Source organism: Rissa tridactyla, chromosome 4 (genome assembly GCF_028500815.1).
Source record: "Rissa tridactyla isolate bRisTri1 chromosome 4, bRisTri1.patW.cur.20221130, whole genome shotgun sequence".
Lineage (NCBI taxonomy): Eukaryota > Metazoa > Chordata > Aves > Charadriiformes > Laridae > Rissa > Rissa tridactyla.
This window is the reverse complement of record NC_071469.1, coordinates 247,404-267,764: the sequence shown is the minus strand read 5'-3', so window position 1 is coordinate 267,764 and position 20,361 is coordinate 247,404. Positions and strand designations below refer to the sequence as shown.

General features: G+C 70.5%; 5 protein-coding genes across 5 annotated transcripts; 3 read left to right on the top strand and 2 right to left on the bottom strand.

The window, feature by feature from the left end:
• Positions 1–31: 31 nt before the first annotated feature.
• SMTNL1 (smoothelin like 1) lies at positions 32–3,613 on the top strand. The gene is made up of 8 exons (XM_054197704.1): positions 32–38; positions 669–964; positions 1,341–1,536; positions 1,793–1,826; positions 2,034–2,174; positions 2,904–3,006; positions 3,084–3,235; positions 3,320–3,613. Exons 1-8 carry the CDS (start codon positions 32–34, stop codon positions 3,462–3,464), a joined length of 1,074 nt encoding a protein of 357 aa, XP_054053679.1. The 3' UTR covers positions 3,465–3,613.
• Positions 3,614–4,226: 613 nt separating this feature from the next.
• Positions 4,227–6,486, bottom strand: UBE2L6 (ubiquitin conjugating enzyme E2 L6). Its single transcript, XM_054197684.1, is given in 5 exon segments — positions 4,227–4,468; positions 4,553–4,661; positions 4,663–4,740; positions 5,465–5,554; positions 6,270–6,486. Coding segments are annotated over 5 exon segments (600 nt in total). The 5' UTR covers positions 6,429–6,486; the 3' UTR covers positions 4,227–4,304.
• Positions 6,141–13,405, top strand: SERPING1 (serpin family G member 1). The gene is given in 10 exon segments (XM_054197672.1): positions 6,141–6,238; positions 8,676–8,746; positions 8,971–9,040; positions 9,155–9,680; positions 10,206–10,343; positions 10,424–10,627; positions 11,377–11,453; positions 11,455–11,520; positions 11,769–11,988; positions 12,614–13,405. Coding segments are annotated over 8 exon segments (1,551 nt in total). The 5' UTR covers positions 6,141–6,238; positions 8,676–8,746; position 8,971; the 3' UTR covers positions 12,865–13,405.
• A 317-nt stretch (positions 13,406–13,722) lies between these two features.
• On the bottom strand, positions 13,723–17,627 carry YPEL4 (yippee like 4). Its single transcript, XM_054197703.1, has 5 exons — positions 17,585–17,627; positions 15,458–15,789; positions 14,816–14,859; positions 14,256–14,364; positions 13,723–13,924 (listed from the first exon to the last, which is right to left on the bottom strand). The coding sequence occupies exons 1-5, from the start codon at positions 17,625–17,627 to the stop codon at positions 13,835–13,837; spliced, it is 618 nt and encodes a 205-aa protein (XP_054053678.1). The 3' UTR covers positions 13,723–13,834.
• Positions 17,371–20,200, top strand: CLP1 (cleavage factor polyribonucleotide kinase subunit 1). The gene is made up of 3 exons (XM_054197673.1): positions 17,371–17,441; positions 17,606–18,231; positions 19,432–20,200. Exons 2-3 carry the CDS (start codon positions 17,626–17,628, stop codon positions 20,101–20,103), a joined length of 1,278 nt encoding a protein of 425 aa, XP_054053648.1. The 5' UTR covers positions 17,371–17,441; positions 17,606–17,625; the 3' UTR covers positions 20,104–20,200.
• The last annotated feature ends 161 nt before the right edge of the window (positions 20,201–20,361 follow it).

Sequence of the window (20,361 nt, the reverse complement as noted above, 5' to 3'; positions counted from 1 at the left end):
GGGTGCGGGGTTGGGGGGGTAACGATGGGACATGGAGGGTCGGGAGGGGAATTAATGGGGGCCGGGAGAGGGTATGGGGGGGTCGGGATGGGACACGGGGGGGACTGGGATAGGAGGGTGTAAGGAGGGGAAGGGGGGGTTGGTATAGGGCATGGGGGAGCTGGAGGAGGCGGGGGACAGGCTGGGGTATCGGGGTGCCCAGGGTGGGGGAATGGGGGTGTCGGGGCTCGGGGAGGGCACAGGGACGGGGCGGGGTGGGGGGTTAGCCGGGCGGGGGGTCTATGGGGGGCACGGGCAAGCCGGGGGGGCCACCACAGTGACAGCCCTGTGCCCCTGCAGCAGTGACCGCAGCGGCATGGAGCCCCTGGGAGACACCGACACCCCCTCCCCAGACACTCCGTCCCCGGACACCCCCACCCCCGGCACTACCATCTCGGACACCCCCACCCCCGGCACCCCCACCGCGGACACCGCCCCTCACCCCCCCGCGGGGCCGGGGGCCGGGGGGGCGGGGGGGAGCAGCGGGGAAGCGGCAGCCCGGCACGGCGGGAGCGACCCCCCGGCAGAGGGGGGTGATGGGGGGGACGGGCAGGGGGCGGGGGCGGCAGGGGACGCGGGGGGGGACACGGGGGCGACAGGGGACGCGGGGGGGGACACCGAGGCCGCAGGGGCCGCGGAGGGGGACACAGGGTCAGAGGCGGCCGAGGCTGCCGAGGGCGATGCCGGGGGCGCGGGGGGGAAGGACAAGGGCGCCGGGGACGCGGGTGGCGACGCTGAGGGGGCTCAGGACGCGGGGGGGGATGCGGGGGTTGCGGAGGGCGATGCCGGGGAGGAGGCAGCCGGGGCGGGTGCCGGGGGCGGTGCCGGGGCCCCCGAGGGAGGTGCCGGGGTGGGGGCTGCCGCAGAGGGGCGGCAGGAGGGGGCCGGGGGGCCGGCAGCAGCGGGCAGCAGCCGGGGCCGGCAGGTGAGAGGGGACACGGGGGGGGACAGGGCTGGCAGTGCCAGGGGCAGCGTGGCAGTAAAAGGTACAGGGGTGGCATTGCCCATGAGGGCAGCACCAGGGGGCAGGTGACGGTGCCAGGGACAGGGTGGCAGTGGCAGGGGCAGGGTGACAACGGCAGGGACAGGGTGACAGTGCCCATGCTGCAGTGCCAGGGACAGGGTGACAGTGGCAGGGGCAGGGTGGCAATGGCAATGGCAGGGTGGCAGTGGCAGGGTGAAAATGGCAGGGCCAGGTGGCAGTGCCCATGCTGGCAGGGGCAGGGTGACAATGGCAGTGGCAGGGGCAGGGGCAGGTGACAGTGCATGTGCTGGCAGTGCCACCCCGGCTGTCTCCACAGGAGCCCACCTGGCTGCAGGACGAGGAGGACGAGCTGTGGCCCGAGTTCCCCCCCTGCTCATCCCCAGAGGGGACCACCAGCCCCACTTCCCCCATGTCCCCAACGTCCCCCGGGTCCCCTATGTCCCCGATATCCCCCATGTCCCCCACATCCCCAGCGTCTCCCACATCCCCGGCGTCCCCCACGTCCCCGACAGGTAAGGGTCGCACTGGGCAGTGCGAGAAGGGCCCTGCAGTGGCACCAGCGTCCCCTGGGGTCACCACTGCCCCACACAATGTCCCCTCCATGGGGTCCCCTATAGGTCCCCCATGTCCCCTCTCCGTGGGGGAGCACGTCCTCCGGCCCCATGGTGCCCCCCCATGTGGGACCCCGCTGGTGCCCAGGGGCATGTGGGTGCTCCCCAACCCGGGTGCCCCCTCCCACCCCACCGACCTCTTCTCTCTCCTTTGCAGCCAGCACCGCCGAGGGCTCGGGGGGCAGCGAGAGGTGAGTGTGGGCAGGGGGGCGCATGGCCCCATGGGTCCCCACGGCCAGCCGGCATCGGGGCTGCCCCATAGCCCTGCCCCACCGCGGGGACCCACAGTCCTGTGTCCCCATGGGTAGCACCCCTCACTTGCCCCCCATGTCTGGACCACCCCTGGGTGCCCCTGTGTGTCCCCATCCCCACCCACGGGGCCACCCGTGTGCCCGCAGGGGTGCACCGGCGGAGGGGCCGCGGGGCCAGGCGCGCCCCGGTACAGCAGGGCCGAGGCCGAGGCTGGAGGGGGCTGGGGGGCGGCCACGGGTGAGTGGCCGGGCACAGGGACGCAGCGCCATCCTGGAGAAGTTCGGAGGGTGAGAGGGGCCTGACCCCCCAAGGGGCACAGCGGGGCTGGGAACCATGGGGCAATGGGGGGCATGGGGGTACTGGGGGGCCATGGGGCAATGGAGGGCATGGGGGGGGCTGGGGCCCATGGGGCAACTGGGGGGGTATGGGCTAATGGGGGGCTATGGGGCAATGGGGAGGTCACAGGGACCTGGGTGACAATGGGGCAATGGGGGGTACAGGGGTATTGGGGGGCAATGGGGGATATGGGGGAGGCTAGGGGAGCATGGGGCAATGGGGGGCATGGGGATATTGGGGGGCCATGGGACAATGGGGGGTATGGGGGTATTGGGGGACAATGGGGGACGTGGGGTCCTGGGGGGGCACAGGGGACTATGGGGCAATGGAGGGTACAGGGGGGCTGGAGGGCCCTGGGGCAATGAGGGGTAGAAGGGTATTGAGGGGCCATGGGGCAATGGAGGGTACAGGGGGGCTGGGGGGCCATGGGTCATTGGGGGTACTGGGGGGGCACAGGGCAATGGGGGCACTGGGGGGTCAGGCCACTGGCCAGCGGGGAGCCCCTGGGGCAGACGCCATGGGGCAAATGGGCCAATGGGGAACGCTGGGTCAAGGATGCCCCCGGGGGCAGGGACTGGCCAAGGGGGGGTCCCCTTGGGGAGGGTCAGGCCAAGGGGGGGGGCGGGGAGGGCCCACATGGAGGGTGTGGGGTGCCCCATGGCACCCGGCATCGCCCGCAGGGCAGCCAAGGGTCCGGCCCCACACCTGCGGCGCGTGGGGGGCACGGCCACGGTGAAGGCCATGCTGCTGGAGTGGTGCCGCGCCAGGACCCGCGGCTACCAGGTGAGGATGGGGGGCTGGCTGTGGGGCAGCCATGGGAGGCCGTGGGGGGCCGCCTGACCCCCCTCTGCCCGCGGCAGCACGTGGAGGTGCAGAACTTCTCGGGGAGCTGGGGCAGCGGCCTGGCCTTCTGCGCCCTCCTCCACAGCTTCTTCCCCGACGCCTTCGACTACGGCAGCCTGGACCCTGGCGACCGACGCCACAACTTCGCCCTGGCCTTCGCCACCGCCGAGTGAGAGCCCCCCCGGCCCCAGCATCCCCACCCCAGTGCCCTGTCCCCGGGCAGTGTCCCCCGGTGACGGCGGTGTCCCTGCAGGGAACGGGCGGGCTGCGCCCCGCTGTTGGAGGTAGAGGACATGGTGCGGCTGCCGGTGCCCGACGCCAAGTGCGTCTACACCTACCTGCAGGAGCTGTACCGCTGCCTGGTGGCCATGGGGCTGGTCAAGACCAAGAAGCGCTGAGGGGGGGCGGGGGGGGTGACCTTGGTTGGCTGCCACGCGCCCACCCAGCCGCTCGGTCGCTCCCTGCCTCGGCAGGGTGGGAGGGGGAGAAGATAAGAGGGAAAAACCCCCTCGTGGGTGAAGAAAAAGGCAGTTTAATAAAGCAGAAGCGCTTTATTAAACTTTATAAATTAAAATTTATTCTCCGCTCCCCGTCAGCCGGCCCTTCCCAGGGAGGGGGGACTTTGGGGCGCTCCAGAAGACAAACGTGGTAATAACGAATGTCCCCCCCCGCCTTCCCTTGGCTTTTACCTCCCAGCATGACGTCATGCGGTCTGGAATATCCCTTCCGCCAGTCGGGGTCATCCATCCCGGCCCTATCCCCCGCCAAGGACCATCCCCCCCAGCCCATCGCTGGCGGGGGGGGTGTTGGGGGCAGCCCTGGTGCTGCCAGCCTGCCCAGGACACCGGGGTGTCACCATTAACCTCACCTCAGCCAGACCCAATGCAGGGGGGTCCCCACCGCTCCCACCCGTGCCACCCCCCCGGCTTTGTCCCCTGTCAGCAAAGGCTCGTGGTGGCCTCGTCTCTCGTGGCGGGGATGGTGGCACCAGGCAAGTGGCTGGGGGTGGCAGGAGCTGGCAGCAGGGGGGCACAGCCCTGGCACAGCCCCACCATGGAGGGGACAGGCAGGCAGGGGGGCATCCCCCCAGGGTGGCAGGGGGGAAAAGCACCTCCCGCTACCCCCCACTGTCCCCGCGAGGCATCACGGGGCCAAGCCCGTCGCATGAGTAAATTTATTAACATTAAATACCGGACAGAGAGGTGCCCCAGCGCAGGGCGGGGGCGATGGCGGGTGTCTCACAGCGCGGGGGGGCCGTGGCGGGGCTCGGCATGTCGGCGGGTGTGTTCCTCCGCCTGCCGCCAGAAATCCTGGGGGCGATCCTGCAGCTCCCGGGCCAGATCCTGCCGCAGCGCCCGCCGGGGGTCCGGGCTGTCCAGCAGCAGCTGCAGGTCCTGCAGCACTGCAGGCAACCGGGGGGGCATCAGGGGGGGCGCCCCCTCCTGCCGTGACCCCCCTATCCCATCCCCATCCCCACGGTGCCCACCTTGGACGGCGCGGGTGGTGGGCGCCCAGTGCTGGGGGGAGGTGAGGGGCTGGCAGACGCGGCCCTGGGGGTCCACGCCGGGGTGGTAGATGCTGGTGCGGAGGGTGGCGCAGGGGGGGGGACAGCGGGTGGTGGGGGGAGAAGGTCAGCTCGAAGCGGAAGGCGCCCGCGTTATACGGGGGGTTGTTCTGCGGGGACACACACACACCCCTCAGATCCCCAGCCGCAGCCCCCATCGGGGGGGACCCTGTCCCAGCCCTGATACCCAGGGGAGACCCCCCCATGAGGGGAAACCCCCCCCAATACCTCCAGTCCAGGCCTCAGGGTCCCCACAGTGTGTCCCCAGGGGGACCCTCCCCCGTGTTGCCCTGATGGGGATGCCCACTTGGTGGCCCCCAGGAGACCCCCCCCCCACCCCCATGTTCCCCCCCACTCCCTGTGCCCAGGAACCCCCCAGCTCCCCAGGGCTCCCCCAGCCCTCCACACCCCAGGGGACCGCCCCGTGCCCTCAGGCCACCCCCAGGGGACCCCCTATACCCCCAGGGCCCACCCCAGCCCCCCATGCCCAGTGAACCCCCAAGCCCTCCTGTGCCCCCCGAGACCCCCGCCCACCGGCAGCAGCAGACCCTCCAGACCCTCCGCCGAGGCCCCCAGACCCTCCCGAGCCCCCAGACCCCCGTGTGTCCCCCTCCCCCACCCACCGGCAGCAGCAGCCCCCCCAGACCCCCCGAGCCCCCTCCTCCCCCGCCCACCGGCAGCAGCAGCCCCCCCAGACCCCCCGAGCCCCCTCCTCCCCCGCCCACCGGCAGCAGCAGCCCCCCAGACCCCCCGAGCCCCCTCCTCCCCCGCCCACCGGCGGCAGCAGACCCCCCAGAGCCCCCAGACCCCCCGTGTCCCCCGTCCCCCGCCCACCGGCAGCAGCAGCCCCCCCCACCGCAGCACGTTTCCCTCCAGCGGCCGCAGGTCGCGGGCGCCGCCCCAGCGCCGGGCCTCCTCCAGCTCCTGCGGGGCGGGGACACGCCCCGGGGGCGGGGTCACACACGGGACACGCCCCCACGGGCGGTATTTTCTCTCGGGACACGCCCTCATGGGCGGGGTTTCCTCCCTGGGCGGGGTCGCCGCCAAACCACGCCCCCCGCGGGCCCGTCCCCGCCGGGGAAACGAAACCGGAGCGCGCGGCCCCGCGGCGGGGGGAGGCACCGCCCGCACCGGCACCGGCACCCCCCGCACCCCCAGCCTCATCCCGGCACCCCCCGCACCGGCACGGCATCGGGACACCCCCCCACCGGCACCGGTACCGGCACCCACACCCGCACCTCACCGGCACCCCCCGCACCCCCAGCCTCATCCCGGCACCCTCCGCACCGGCACGGCATCGGGACCCCCCCCACCGGCACCGGTACCGGCACCCACACCCGCACCCCACCGGCACCCCCCGCACCCCCACCTGCATGCCGGCACCCACACCGGAACCCCCCACACCCTCACCGGCACCGGCAACCCCCGCACCGGCAACCCCGCACCCCCACACCCGCACCGCGCCGTCTGCCCTGCACCCCGACACCCGCACCCCCCCGGCCACCCCCCACCCCGGCGCTGGCAGTGCTGGGTGCTGACACCGGGACCCCCAGCACCGCCACGGCCCCGCGCCCCTGGTCTGACCCCGCTGCCCGTGATGACACGGGGGTACAGCCGCCCCCCCGGTGCCCCCACCCACCTTGGCGATCCTCGCAGCCATGGCCACCAATGCCCGGTGCCAATGGGCGGGGCTCCACCGGGACACAACCCCCGGGGGGGCGGGACAAGCTGCTCTGGCCCCGCCCCAAGCATGGGGCTGGGAGTGGGGCCAGATGGGCCTTGGGTACCCCAGGGCCATAGAGATGGGTGGGGATGAGGGGCCAGACAGGCCTGAGGCAGCCTGAGGCCATAGAGATGGGTGGGGATGAGGGGCCAGAATGGCCTGGGGCAGCCTGGGGCCACAGAGAAGTTGGCCGTGGAGGGACAGACCTGCCCCATGCATCCCCGGTCATGGCAGTTCTGTCAGGGTGGGAGACCCAGAGGTGTCCCTGCCCCAGGGTTGCTGGGAGGTGGGGCGAGGGCAGCCATGCCCCACAGCGCCCCATCTGCCCAGAGGCAGTAGGTTGGGCCTTCCTACTTGTGGGGTGGGAGGGCTCCTTGGGGAACCCACCTCCCCAGATCCCAGTCCCAGGCAGAGGAGATCATAGAGTTGAGGCAAGAGGGGCCAGACTGCCCTGGAGTAGCCCAAGGTGCTGGACAGTTGTGGGGCAGGTGGACCCCCAGCCCATCCCCATGCTCTGGGGGCAGGGGTGTGCTGAGGAGCTCCCTTGGCCAGTGCTGGAGGGCAGAGGGGCTGGGTGGTCCCTGCCTCACCCCAGGCAGCAGAGAAATGTGGGGGGAGGGACCCCGGGGGGGGTTACACCACCTGGGCCTCCCCCCAAGTAACTGGGGGCTCAGAGAGACAAGAACCGGCAGCTCGAGCTGGAGCTTGAGTGGCTAGAGTGCCCCTTGTCACCACAGGGGTCGTAGAGGGGGGGCAGTTGAGTGGCTAGAGTGCCCCTTGTCACCACAGGGGTCGTAGAGGGGGGGCAGTTGAGTGGCTAGAGTGCCCCTTGTCGCCACAGGGGTCGTAGAGGGGGGCAGTTGAGTTGCTAGAGTGCCCCTTGTTGCCACAGGGGTCGTAGAGGGGGGGCAGTTGAGTGGCTAGAGTGCCCCTTGTCACCACAGGGGTCGTGGGGGGGGGCAGTTGAGTGGCCAGAGTGCCCCTTGTCACCACGGGGGTCGTAGACGGGGGGCAGTTGAGTGGCTAGAGTGTCCCTTGTCACCACAGGGGTTGTGGGGGGGGCAGTTGAGTGGCTAGAGTGCCCCTTGTCACCACGGGGGTCGTGGGGGGGGCAGTTGAGTGGCTAGAGTGCCCCTTGTCACCACAGGGGTCGTAGAGGGGGGGCAGTTGAGTGGCTAGAGTGCCCCTTGTCACCACGGGGGTCGTGGGGGGGGCAGTTGAGTGGCTAGAGTGCCCCTTGTCACCACAGGGGTCGTAGAGGAGGGGCAGTTGAGTGGCCAGAGTGCCCCTTGTCACCACGGGGGTCGTGGGGGGGGGCAGTTGAGTGGCCAGAGTGCCCCTTGTCACCACGGGGGTCGTGGGGGGGGCAGTTGAGTGGCTAGAGTGCCCCTTGTCACCACAGGGGTCGTGGGGGGGGGCAGTTGAGTGGCTAGAGTGCCCCTTGTCACCACGGGGGTCGTGGGGGGGGCAGTTGAGTGGCTAGAGTGCCCCTTGTCACCACAGGGGTCGTAGAGGGGGGGCAGTTGAGTGGCTAGAGTGCCCCTTGTCACCACAGGGGTCGTAGAGGGGGGGCAGTTGAGTGGCTAGAGTGCCCCTTGTCACCACAGGGGTCGTGGGGGGGGGCAGTTGAGTTGCTAGAGTGCCCCTTGTCACCACGGGGGTCGTGGGGGGGGCAGTTGAGTGGCTAGAGTGCCCCTTGTCACCACAGGGGTCGTGGGGGGGGGCAGTTGAGTGGCTAGAGTGCCCCTTGTCACCACAGGGGTCGTGGGGGGGGGGCAGTTGAGTGGCTAGAGTGCCCCTTGTCACCACAGGGGTCGTAGGGGGGGGCAGTTGAGTGGCTAGAGTGCCCCTTGTCACCACAGGGGTCGTAGAGGGGGGGCAGTTGAGTGGCTAGAGTGTCCCTTGTCACCACAGGGGTCGTAGAGGGGGGGCAGTTGAGTGGCTAGAGTGCCCCTTGTCACCACAGGGGTCGTGGGGGGGGGCAGTTGAGTTGCTAGAGTGCCCCTTGTCACCACGGGGGTCGTGGGGGGGGCAGTTGAGTGGCTAGAGTGCCCCTTGTCACCACAGGGGTCGTAGAGGGGGGGCAGTTGAGTGGCTAGAGTGCCCTACCCCAGCTCACAGAGGGTACCCGCCTGAGGGCTGGTCCTCCAGCGCCAGGCACGGAGCGCGATGGGGGCCGCGGGAGTCGTCAGGGCGGGGAGGGGCCGCATCCTGCGCAGGGCGCCTGCGCCCAGCTCCCCCCGCGCTGCCCCAGGCACCCCCCGCTGCCAGCCCGGCTGATTTACGGGAAGCCACTGGCCACCCTCCTTAATCTTTAACCAGGCAGGGCCGGAGCCGGCCAGACCCCCCCGCGCCCGGCCGGACACGCAGGGACCCGACCCGCCGGCACCCAGGTGGGCCCAGGGTGCTGCCCCCTGCACCCAGCCCCCCGGGGGTGTCGGACCGGGGCCTCCCCTGGGCGGGGGGGGCACGCTGGGGGTACACGTGGGGCAGGGAATGGGGGTGCAGGGTGCTGAGGGGGGTGGGTGGGAGTGCGCTGGGTGCCAAGGTGGGGTGCTGGGAGCTGGGGGGGGGCACTGGGTGCCCATCAAGCCCTTGACCTGTGCTCGCCCACCAGGATGCCCACCATGACGCTCTGGCTGCCCCTCCTGTGGCTGGTGGCCGCAGCCACGGCCACTGTCACCCCGGTAAGTGTGGCCCAGGGCCCCAGGCTTCCTGTGCCCAAGTGTCCCCGTGCCCACCCTCACCTGGGTCCCCCCCGGGTGCCCCCTGCCCGCCCTCACCAGGGTGCCCGTGCCCAGGTGCCCTCCCCGGAGGTCTCTCCCAGCTGGCTGAAGGTCCTCATACAGCACCCGCCGACGCCGGAGCCCCCCCATCCTGCACCAGGCCCACCGGGGGATGCGGGGGCACCCCTCCTGCCCGTGCCCACCCCCCCTGCCCACCTCAAGGACCTGCCTGGCTCGGATGCCCCCCGCAACGCCACAGACCCCCCTAGCTTTGAGGAGACTGAAGGGGCACCCGAGGAGCCGAGCACCCCGGCCAACGGCAGCACAACAGCGCCAGTGCCCAGCACCACCCTTGCCCCCCCCAGCACCACCCTTGGTCCCCCTGGCACCCAGGGCACCATCGCTCCGCTGTGCCCTGGGGACGAGGAGCCGGCCGAGGGCTGCGGGGAGCCCACGGGGGAGCAGCGGGCGGCCGTGGCCGAGGCGTTGGGCACCTTCGCCCTCCGCTTCTACCAGCACATGGCAGAGGCTGCCCAGCCCGATGCCAACCTGCTCTTCTCCCCCATCAACGTCGCCATGGGGCTCTCGCACCTCCTGCTCGGTGAGGGGCTGCCCGCGGGCACTGCCACCAGCACTGCCGTGGGCTCTGCCGTTGGCACCACCGGGGACTCTGCCCCGGCCATGGCTGTGGGTTCTGCCATGGGTCCTGCTATTGGCACTGCCATAGGCATCGGTGTGGGCACCACCATGGGCACCACCATCGGCTCTGCCCTGGGTTCTGCTGTGGGTTCTGCTATTGGCACTGCGGTGGGCACTGCTACGAGCTCTGCTGTGGTTTCTGCCATGGGCACCACCATGGGCTTCACCATGGGCTCTGCTGTGGGCATTGCTGTGGGTTCTGCTGTGGGTTCTGCTATTGGCACTTCCATGGGCACGGCACCACTGTGAGCTCTGGTGTGGGCTCTGTCATGGGCACCGCCATGGGTTCTGCTGTGGGCTCTGCTGTGGTCCCTGCCCTCCTCACCGCTACGGGCACCACTGTGGGCACCGCCCGCGTCCCCCCAGCCGCCCCATCCCACAGCACGGCATGCCGCGGCTGCCTCGCTGAGCTCCCCTGTGCCCGCAGGCGCCCGTGGTGAGACCCGAGAGCGCCTGGGTGCCATCCTGGCATACCCACCGGGGATGGCCTGCCTGCACGGCGCCCTGCGGCAGCTCGCCAGCGCGCCCGGGCTCTTCTCGGCCGCGCAGATCTTCCACCACCCAGGTGAGGCAGGTGGCCGGGCGCCGGTGGGGCCGACCGTGCCAGGAGGGCGCGGGGCTGATGCCCACCATGCCGCCGGGCAGAGCTGCAGCTCCGGACCCGCTTCCTCAACGAGTCACTGCGCTTCTACGGCGCCCGGCCGCAGGCGCTGAGTGGCAACGAGAGCCTGGACCTGCTGCGCATCAATGAGTGGGTGCGCGGGGCCAGCCGGGGGGTCCTGCCTGGCCTCCTGCCCGCCATGCCTCCCCAGCCCCGCCTGCTGCTGCTCAGCGCCGTCCACCTCCACGGTACGCGGCACACATGGGATCCGACACGGGAGCTGCCCTGGGATCCGTCCTGGGGTCTGCCCTGGGATTCGTCCTGGGATCCGTCCTGGGGGTTGTCCTGGGGGTTGGCTCCAGGATCTGCCCTGGGATCTCCCTGGGGATCAGCTACGGGATCTGCCCCAGCATCTGCCCTGGGGTCTGCCCCTGGGTCCCTCCCGGGGGTGGCTCAGGGATCTGCCCTGGGATCTGCCATGGGAATCTCTCCTGGGGACCTTCCTTGGGATCTGCCCTGGCGATTGGCTCTGGCTTCTCTCCTGGGATCTGTTGTGGGAATCTGTGCTGGGAATCTTCCCCAGAATCTGCCCTGGCTTCTACCCTGGGCTCTGCTCAGGGAATCAGCTCTGGGATCTGCCCTGGGATCTCTCCTGGGGGGTGGCTCAGGGATCATCTGCCCTGGGATTTGCTGTGGGAATCTGTCCTGGGAATCTTCCCCGGGATCTGCCTGGGCATCTACCACGGCCTCTGCCTGGGGAATTGGCTCAGGGATCTGCCCTGGGTCTGCCCCAGGATCTGCCCCGGGATCTCTCCCGCGGGGTGGCTCTGGGATCTGCCCTGGGTCCCACTTGGGGGAAGGTCTCAGGGCCCTGCCCTCGAGCTCAGCCTCGAGATCTGCCCCCGGATCCAGCCGGGATCTGCTGCAGGGCCAAGCCCGGGGGTGCCCCGTGTGTCAGCCGCTCCGTGTCCCCCATCCCGGTGACGTGTCCCTGCAGCCGCCTGGCGCACGCCCCTTGATGCCAAGCGGACAATGCCGCTGCCCTTCCTGCGCCCCGGGCGCCCCCCCCCGCCTGGTGCCCACCATGACCAGCAAGAAGTACCCGGTGGCTTCCTTCACTGACCCCCGCCTGCAGGTCCAGGTACCCCCCCGCGGCCGGGACCCCCCCTGCCACAGCACGGGGCGAGGGGGGGGGATGTGGCATCACTGCCATGGCATGGGAGGATGGGGGGGGACAGGCTGTGACATCACTGCCACGGGACTCGGGCAGAATGTCAGGCTGTGACCTCACTGTGGTGGCACTGGGGGCTGTGACATCACCACAGTGGCTCTGGGGGGGATGTTGGGCTGCGACATCACCGCGGTGGCCCTGGGGGGTCCGTCCCGCAGGTGGGGCGGCTGGAGCTGAGCGGGGGGCTGAGCCTGGTGGTGCTGGTGCCGCGGGGGCCCCTGGGGGCGCTGGGGACGCTGGAGCGGGCACTGGACCCCCCCACCTTCCTGGGGCTGCTGCGGCGGGTGGCCCGCACCCCCCCCCAGGCCACTGCGCTGGCCCTGCCCCGCCTGCGCCTGGACCTCGCCCTGGACGTGGTGGCCCTGGTCCACGACATGGGTAAGGCCACTGACCCCCCGCGGGGACCTGCCCCAACCGCGCTACGGGGCTGGGTGGGTGCGGGGTGATGTCACGTCCTGCGTGGGAGGTGACATGCGATGATGTCAGACCTTGCAGGACATCACTGGCCCCTCCCCGGTCCCCATGTAGGTCCCTTGCCCCACTGCCCCCCCTGTTCCCCGGTGTCCCCATGCCTTTGGTGTCCCCAGGGTCCCCCAGTGACCCTGTGTCCCTGCTGTCCCCCATGTCCCCAGTGCCCCTGATGCGCCCCACCGCCCCCATGTCCCCAGAGCCCACAATGTCCCCAGTGTCCCCATATTACCCCTGCTGTCTCTGGTGTCCCCAGTCACCTCAATACCCCCCACATCCCTGGTGTCCCCCACGTCCCTTAATGTCCCCCAATGGCCTCCATTGCCCCCTTGCCCCTGATGTCCCCAATGTCCCTGGTGCGCCCCTACTGTCCCCCACATCCCTGGTGTCCCCAAGGCCCCTCAACGCCCCCCATGTCCCTAGTGCCCCCTCTGCACCTGCACCCCCATTGCCCCGGTGTCTGTCCCTGCTGTCCCCCACGTCCCCAGCGTCCCCTGTGTGGCGGCGGGACTGGCGCTGAGGACGTGTGCCGCAGACTACGGGCTGTTCCTGGACGCGGAGCTGTGCGGGCTGGCGCGGGGCCCGGCGGTGGCAGTGGACACGGCGCGGCACCGGGCAGTGCTGGCGCTGGACGAGGCCGGCGTGGAGGCGGCGGGCGCCATGGCCACCTCGGTGGCCCGCACGGCCCTGCTGCTGGAGGCCCTGCGCCCCTTCCTCTTCGTCCTCTGGCACGACGCCGACGCCATCCCCCTCTTCATGGGCCGCCTCAGCGACCCCCAGCCCTGACCCCGGCCCCTGCCCACCTCCCGCCCTCCCTCCATCCCTCCTGCCCTCACTCCATCCCTCCCTCCTCTCACCCCTCTATCCCTCCTGCCCTCCCTCCATCTCTGCTTCTCTCCCTCCATGCCTCGCACCCTCCACTTCTCACCCCTCCATCTCTCCCTCCTGCCCTCCCTCCATCCCTCCTGCCCCCCTGCCCTCCCTCCTCTCACCCCTCTATCCTTCCTGCCCTCCCTCCATCCCTCCATGGCTCGCACCCTCCACTTCTCCCCCCTCCACCTCTCCCTCCTGCCCTCCCTCCATCCCTCCCTCCTCTCTCCCCTTCATCCCTCCATCCCTCCCTTCATCCATCCCTCCCTCCTCCTGCCCTCCCTCCATCCCTTGTCCCTCCCTCCTTCCTCTCCTCCCTTTCTCCCTCCCTCCCTTTTTACCCCTCCTTCCCTCTTTCCTTCCCACCACCCTCCAGTCTCCCTCCTTCCCTCTTCCCTCCCTCCAGCTCTCCTTCCCTCCCTCCTTCCACCCCCACACACCTCCCCCCCATCTCCCACCCCTCCCTCCCCTGCCTGCCCCCCTTTCCCTCCCCCTCCACGCCCCCCAGCCCCACAGGGCACTATGGGGTCCCTGCCCCCCTGCTCTCCCCCGTGCCTCAGTTTCCCCACTAGCTCAGGGCCTGAGGCCCCAATAAACGCACTGACCCGGCTCCTGCCTCTGGGGAGGGGAAGGGGCAGCCGGCGTTGGGGGGGGAAGTTGGGTGCTATCAGGGACCCCCTGGCTGGGTGCCAGGGCTGAGCCGGGGGGTGGCAGCGCCGGGGGCGGGTGACACCCAGCACCTTCCTAAAAAAAAAAAGCCTTTATTGCCCTAGAAAAGCCCCCGCAGCCTCCGCCCCGGTGATGGGCACCGTGGCCCCCAGGGGGCCGGCAGGGGGTACCCCCTGCCCGGGGGTGCTGCTGGGGGGGGGTGCCCTCGCCGAGCCCCTCAGTCCCAGCCGTTCTCCTTCACCATGTGCGACATCTCGATGATGAACTTCCCCTCCTTGTACTTCTGGCTGCTCTCGAAGGCCTGCTCCTGGGGGGGACACCATCAGGCCCCCACCCTCCCGCGCTGCCACCCCCCGGCTACCCAGGCACCAGCATCAGGGTGATGGGGACAGCCCCCACATGGGTTTGGGGTGCCGGGGAGGGGGCAGGTCACGGTTTGGGGTGCCCAGACCAGGGGTGCCCAGGGGGGTGCCCAAGTAATGGTTTGGGGTGCTCAGACCGGGGGTGGCTGGGGGGGTGCCCAGGTCATGGTTTGGGGTGCCCAGACTGGGGGTTTGGGGTGTCCAGGTCACGGTCTGGGGTGCCCAGACTAGGGGTGCCCGGGGGTGCCCGGGGGATGCCAGGGCAGGGGCACTCACGTATTTCCAGCCCAGGGTGGTCTTGCAGCTCTGGCAGAAGATGTCAGCCACCGAGTGCAGCCCCGTCAGCAGCAGACGCTGCTCCGCCGGGCCACAGCCCACGTTCACCCTGCGACCGAGAGACAGCCGTGGGCCACCGGCATGGCACGGTACAGCCTGGCACGGCACTGGCATGGCACGGCACAGCCCAGCATGGCACAGCTTGGCACGGCACTGGCATGGCACAGCGTAGCACCTGCATACCACTGGCCTGCCACAGCCTGGCATGGCACCAGCATGGCATTGGCATGGCACAGCCTGGCATGGTACAGCCCACCATGGTACTGGCATGGCACAACCCAGCACGGTTACAGCCCAGCATGACACCAGCATGGCACTGGCATGGCACAGCCCAGCATGACACCAGCATGGCACCGCATGGCACTGGCACGGCACAGCCCAACATGACACCAGCATGGCACCAGCATGGCACTGGCTGGCACAGCCCGTCACATCCAGGAGAGCAGCCCTGGGTGACCCCGGTGCCCCCCTTCCCCCAGGCGCCGTCCCCGTGCACTCACACGGAGTTGAACAGGTAGGCACGGCCATGGCTGCCCTGGAAGGACTGTGGGGACACGACACGAGTCACCAGCCGGGCACTGCATCCCCTGTGCCACCAGCATCCCCCCGCCCCACACCACACCAGCCCGGGGACACCGAGGGGAAAATGGTCACCTCCACGGGAGCACCGCAGGGGACACCTGCCACCCCCAGGACACCATGGGGGGGGACACTTGCTACTCTGGGGACACAGGGGCAATGCTGACCGCCACGGGAACACCTCGAGGACAACACGGAGGGAACGCTCACCACCCTGGGAACAGCACGGGGGGGGGATGCTCAGTGTCCCCGGGCCACCTTGGGAGGAAGCTCACAGCCCCCAGGGACACCATGAGGGGGTCTCTGTCTGTCCCAATGCCACCATGGGAAAAAGCTCACGGCCCCGGGGACACTGTGGGGGGGTCCCTGGCTATGCTGATGCCACCACGGGAGGAAGCTCACAGCCCTGGGGACATCACGGGGAAGGGGGGGGGGATGCTGACTGTCCCTGGGCCACCATGGGAGGAAGCTCACGGCCCCAGGGACACCGCGGGGGGTGCCTGTCTGTCCCGTCCCCCGGGGGGGCAGGTGGCCATCTGGCGGGGTGGTAGCCGCGGTGGCACCTTGGAGATGAGCTCCTCGTGGCGGGCGAGGTGGGCCCGGCAGTGGACGCAGCTGTAGGTGCGGAGGGAGCGGGGCAGGTAGCTGCGGAAGGTGCGGGGGGGCAGGCGGGCGGCGGGGGGCAGGCGGCGCCGGGGAGGGCCCATGGCGGGCGGCAGGGCCCCTGGGGGGCGCGGGGGGGCCCCGGGGGGCAGGGTGCACCCCCCGCAGAGCCGCTCGCAGGGGAAGCAGCGCAGCAGAGCGCCGAGAGCCGTCGTTCCTCCCGCGCCGAGGTCGGGGGGGCACCGCGGCCCCGCGCCCCCCGGGTCAGAAGGAGGCGGAAAAGAGGGGCGGCCTGCAAAGGGGCAAAGGGGGGCGGTGAGGGGGGGGGGCACTGCCTGGGGTCCCCTCCCCAACAGCCACCTCCCCCCCGCCCCGCTGCCGGCTGAGACCCGGCCAGCTCATCGCAGGAAGGCGGGGGGGGCAGTGCCCCGTCCTTGCTGTCCCCGCAGGGGACGGGGGGAAGGGAAAGGGGGGGCAGAGGGGGGCCCGAGGGCCTGGGGAGAGGACGGGGGGGTCCTCCTAAGCGGGGTCTGGGGGTCCTGGCGGGGGAGAGTCCCGAGGGGAGCAATGGGGGTCCCGGGGTGGGAAGTCGGGGTCCCAAGGGGGATATCGGGGGTCCCGGGACAGGAGGATGGGGGTACTGGGGGGCACAGTAGGGGTCCCGGGGGGATGTTGGGGCTCTCGGCGGGGGGGGGGGGAGGGGCAAGGGTGATCCCGGGGGGGAAAAGGGCGTCCCGGGAGGGTATTGGGGGTCCTCGGACGAGAGGATGGTGGTCCCGGGGGGACAATGGTGGTCCCGGGGGACACAGTGGGGGTGCCGGGGAGACGAGTGGGGGCCCCAAGGGGGATATCGGGGGTCCCGAGACGGGAGGATGGGGGTCCCGGGGGGGTTTTGGGGGTCCCGGGGGGACGGTGGGGTGGGAGGGATGGTGGGGGTGGAGGTCCCGGGGGGGATACTGCGGGTCCCGGGGGGGACAATGAGGGTCCCGGGGGGGATATTGGGGGTCCCAGGGACAGGCCGGGGCCCGGGGGGGGCTGGGGCCGCTCACCGCCTGCCGCTGTCCCCGCTGTCGCCGCCGCCGCTGTCCCCGGGGCGGGCACCGGGCGGCCGCGGGGGGGGGCCCTGCGTGCCCGGGGGCCGCATCACGGCACCGTGACTCATCCCCCGCCGCCGCGACGTCACCGCCCGCACCCCGCCGCCGTGACGTCACCGCCCCGCACCTCCAACGTCAGCAGCGCCGCCGGGGTTGCGCTGCGGGCGCCGGCGCCTCTCAGCACCCCCTGGTCCCCCCTGTCCCCCCGGTGTCCCCCCGCCCCCCGTGTCCGTGTCCACCGGGGCCCCCCGGGACCCCCCACGTCCCTCGTGTCCCCCAGGCCGCCCCGTGTCTCCCCCTGTCTCCCCGTGTCCCCCCTGTCCCCCCATGTCACCCCAGTCCTCCCCTGTCCCCCGTGTCCCCCGTGTAACCCCTGTCACCCATGTCCCTCGTGTCCCCCCGGTCCCCCCGTGTCCCCCATGTCACCCTGTGTCCACTTGGGCCCCTCGTGCCCCGCCACGCCCCTCGTGTCCCCCAGGCCACTGCGTGTCTCCCGTATCCCCCCATGTCACACCTGTCCCCCCTGTCCTCCCCAGTCCCCCCCGTTCCCCCATATTCCCCCTGTCCCCCGGTGTCACCCATGTCCCCCCTGTCACGCATGTCCCCTGTGTCTCCCCGGTCCCCCCGTGTCCCTCCCACACTAGCCCCGGCCCACGCCGGCGGACCCGAGGTCGCATTCTAATGAGACGTTAATGAGCCGCGGCAGGCCCGGGCTCCGCCCCCTGGCGTCACCCCGCGCGGCTGCTGCCATGGCAACCCCCGCCGCAGCTGTCCCCGCCCGCCGCGCCGGGCGCGCTCTGTGACCTCACTTCCGGCGCGCCCCGGCCGGCCCGGAAGCGCGGCGGCCCCGGTAGGTGGGAGAGGCGGGGACGGGCGGGGGCGCGGGGGTTGCCATGGCAACGGCCTGAGGGCCGGGGGGCGGGCGGGACCCCCGCTCCGGGCGGCGGCAGAGCCCGGCGGCGCGGGGGGAGGCCGACGCCCGGCCCCACCGACCACCCGCTGCCCTCCCCGCAGGCCAGGCCCGGAGCCCCGTCATGGCGGACGACGGCGGCGAGGAGAAGAAGCAGGTGGCCAAGTTCGAGCTGGAGCGGGAGACGGAGCTGCGGTTCGAGGTGGAAGCCTCGCAGACGGTGCAGCTGGAGCTGCTCACCGGCATGGCCGAGGTCTTCGGCACCGAGCTCACCCGCAACAAGAAGTTCACCTTCGACGCCGGCGCCAAGGTGGCCGTCTTCACCTGGCACGGCTGCACCGTGCAGCTCAGCGGCCGCACTGAGGTGGCCTACATCTCCAAGGACACCCCCATGCTGCTCTACCTCAACACCCACACGGCCCTGGAGCAGATGCGGCGGCAGGCGGAGCGGGAGGATGAGCGGGGGCCCCGCGTCATGGTGGTGGGACCCACCGACGTGGGCAAGTCGACCGTCTGCCGCCTGCTGCTGAACTATGCCGTGCGGCTGGGGCGCCGGCCCACCTTCGTGGAGCTGGACGTGGGCCAGGGCTCCGTCTCCATCCCTGGCACCATGGGCGCGCTCTACATCGAGCGGCCGGCTGATGTGGAGGAGGGCTTCTCCCTCCAGGCCCCGCTCGTCTACCACTTCGGCTCCACCACGCCTGGTACCAACATCAAGCTCTACAACAAGGTGAGCGTGGGGAGCCTGGTGGGGGATCTGGCCCTGGGGACGGGCCCGGTTCGGAGTTGGGCTCCCAAGCTCCCTGCCGACCCTGGATTGTCCCTTTTTGCTGCTGTGTAAGACTGCGGCGCACCCCCAGCCTGAGCCCTGTTGTCCACTTCTGGGCGCTCCAGCTCAACAGAAGGCCAAGGCGGTGAGGGGAGAGGCATAATGGGGATGATGGAGGGGCTGGAGGAGTCCCCCGAGGAGGGGAGAAGCTCTTCAGTTCAGAGAGGAGGAGCTGAGAGACCAGGATTGAGCTTTCAGCTGCCCACCAGCCCCCACACCAGGCCCTTGGCTCCAAGTCGTGTCTGACCACGGATGGCAAAGCCAGAGGCCACAGGTCACATCGAACCAGCTCATCCCATGGGACTCATGAGGGGAGTGGGGAGCTGAGAATGGCCGCAGGCACAGTCTGATGGCTCTCACATGGGGCCAGCATTAGCCACAGTGTGGTGGCCGTCACTGCAGAGCATCCCTCCCCTGCAGGGACCCCCCCTGCCTGCTGCCTGCAGCCTGCCACTCTGTTTATGGAAAACCGTGTGGAAAGAAGCCCAAGAAAAACCTGAAGATGCCCAAAACCAGACCTGAGTCCCCGGGGTCCTCCCACAGAGGTGGGAGGCCGTTTGGTGACAGAGGCCCCTGCTTGGCTGAAGGCCGCCCGTGGCCCTGCAGTGCCTTTGTCCTACAGCCCTTGGGACAGAAAAGCAGCTCTCCTGCCGCAGTCGAGCACCCTGGAGTGCTCGTAATGTGTTTTAGGGACAGCTTCAGCCCCTAAAGAGGGGGGCTAAAGGCTGCCCCCCCAAAGAGGCAAATCGCCCCTTTGCAGCTGTCAGTTGTGGGTGGGAGAGAAAGGATTTAATTCCAGGTGGTTGCCCAGGAGCCAGGCACTGCTCCTGCGCCTTAGCAGTAAACGAACCTGCTGAGCACGGTAGGAACAGTACAGAGGGTCGCTGTGTCCCTCCCTGAGGAGCGGGACAGGGCCTGGCCCGGTGGCCTCCTGCCCTTCTGGTGCCATCCAGGGGCTGCTGTTTGTTCCCCGGAGCTCCTGGCCTGGTTGGAGCCAGTGTGGTGCTACTGCGGGGTCTGAGGGAGCCGTCTGGGGCCCAGGGATGCGGGTGCCGCAGGAGAGTCTCTCTGTTGTGTCATCTCCTCTGTGTTCCCCCGCAGATCACGTCCCGCCTCGCTGACGTCTTCAACCAGCGCTGCGAGGTGAACCGCCGCGCCTCGGTCAGCGGCTGCGTCATCAACACCTGCGGCTGGGTGAAGGGCTCGGGCTACCAGGCACTGGTGCACGCCGCCTCCGCCTTCGAGGTGGACGTGGTGGTGGTGCTGGACCAGGAGCGGCTCTACAACGAGCTGAAGCGGGACCTGCCCCACTTCGTCCGCACTGTCCTGCTGCCCAAGTCCGGCGGGGTGGTGGAGCGCTCCAAGGACTTCCGCCGGGAGTGCCGGGACGACCGCATCCGCGAGTACTTCTATGGCTTCCGGGGCTGCTTCTACCCGCACGCCTTCGACGTCAAGTTCTCCGACGTCAAGATCTACAAGGTGGGGGCTCCCACCATCCCGGACTCCTGCCTGCCGCTGGGCATGTCGCAGGAGGACAACCAGCTGAAGCTGGTGCCGGTGACGCCGGGGCGGGACATGGTGCACCACCTGCTGAGCGTCAGCACGGCCGATGGCCCCGACGACAACATCTCCGAGACCAGCGTCGCCGGGTTCATCGTGGTCACCGGTGTCGACCTGGAGCGCCAGGTCTTCACCGTGCTGTCCCCTGCCCCGCGGCCCCTGCCCAAGAGCTTCCTCCTCATCATGGACATTCGGTTCATGGACCTCAAGTAGCGCAGAAGGGAGCCCCCTCCCCGCGGGGACACCACCCCCCCCCTCCGCCCGTTTTTACCCCTTTTGTAACGTTTGTTATTAAATCTCGGAGCTTTTCTCCCGTGGGTGAGTGTCTCACCGTCCTCCCCCCCCGCGTCCCACAGTGCGCAGCGCCGAGACCCGTCCGTCCCCGAGAGGCGCCGCGGTGGTACGTCCCGCGCATGCGCGCTTTGCGCCGCCGCCGCGCGCGCCCCGCCCCGTGACGCACGCGCGACCCCG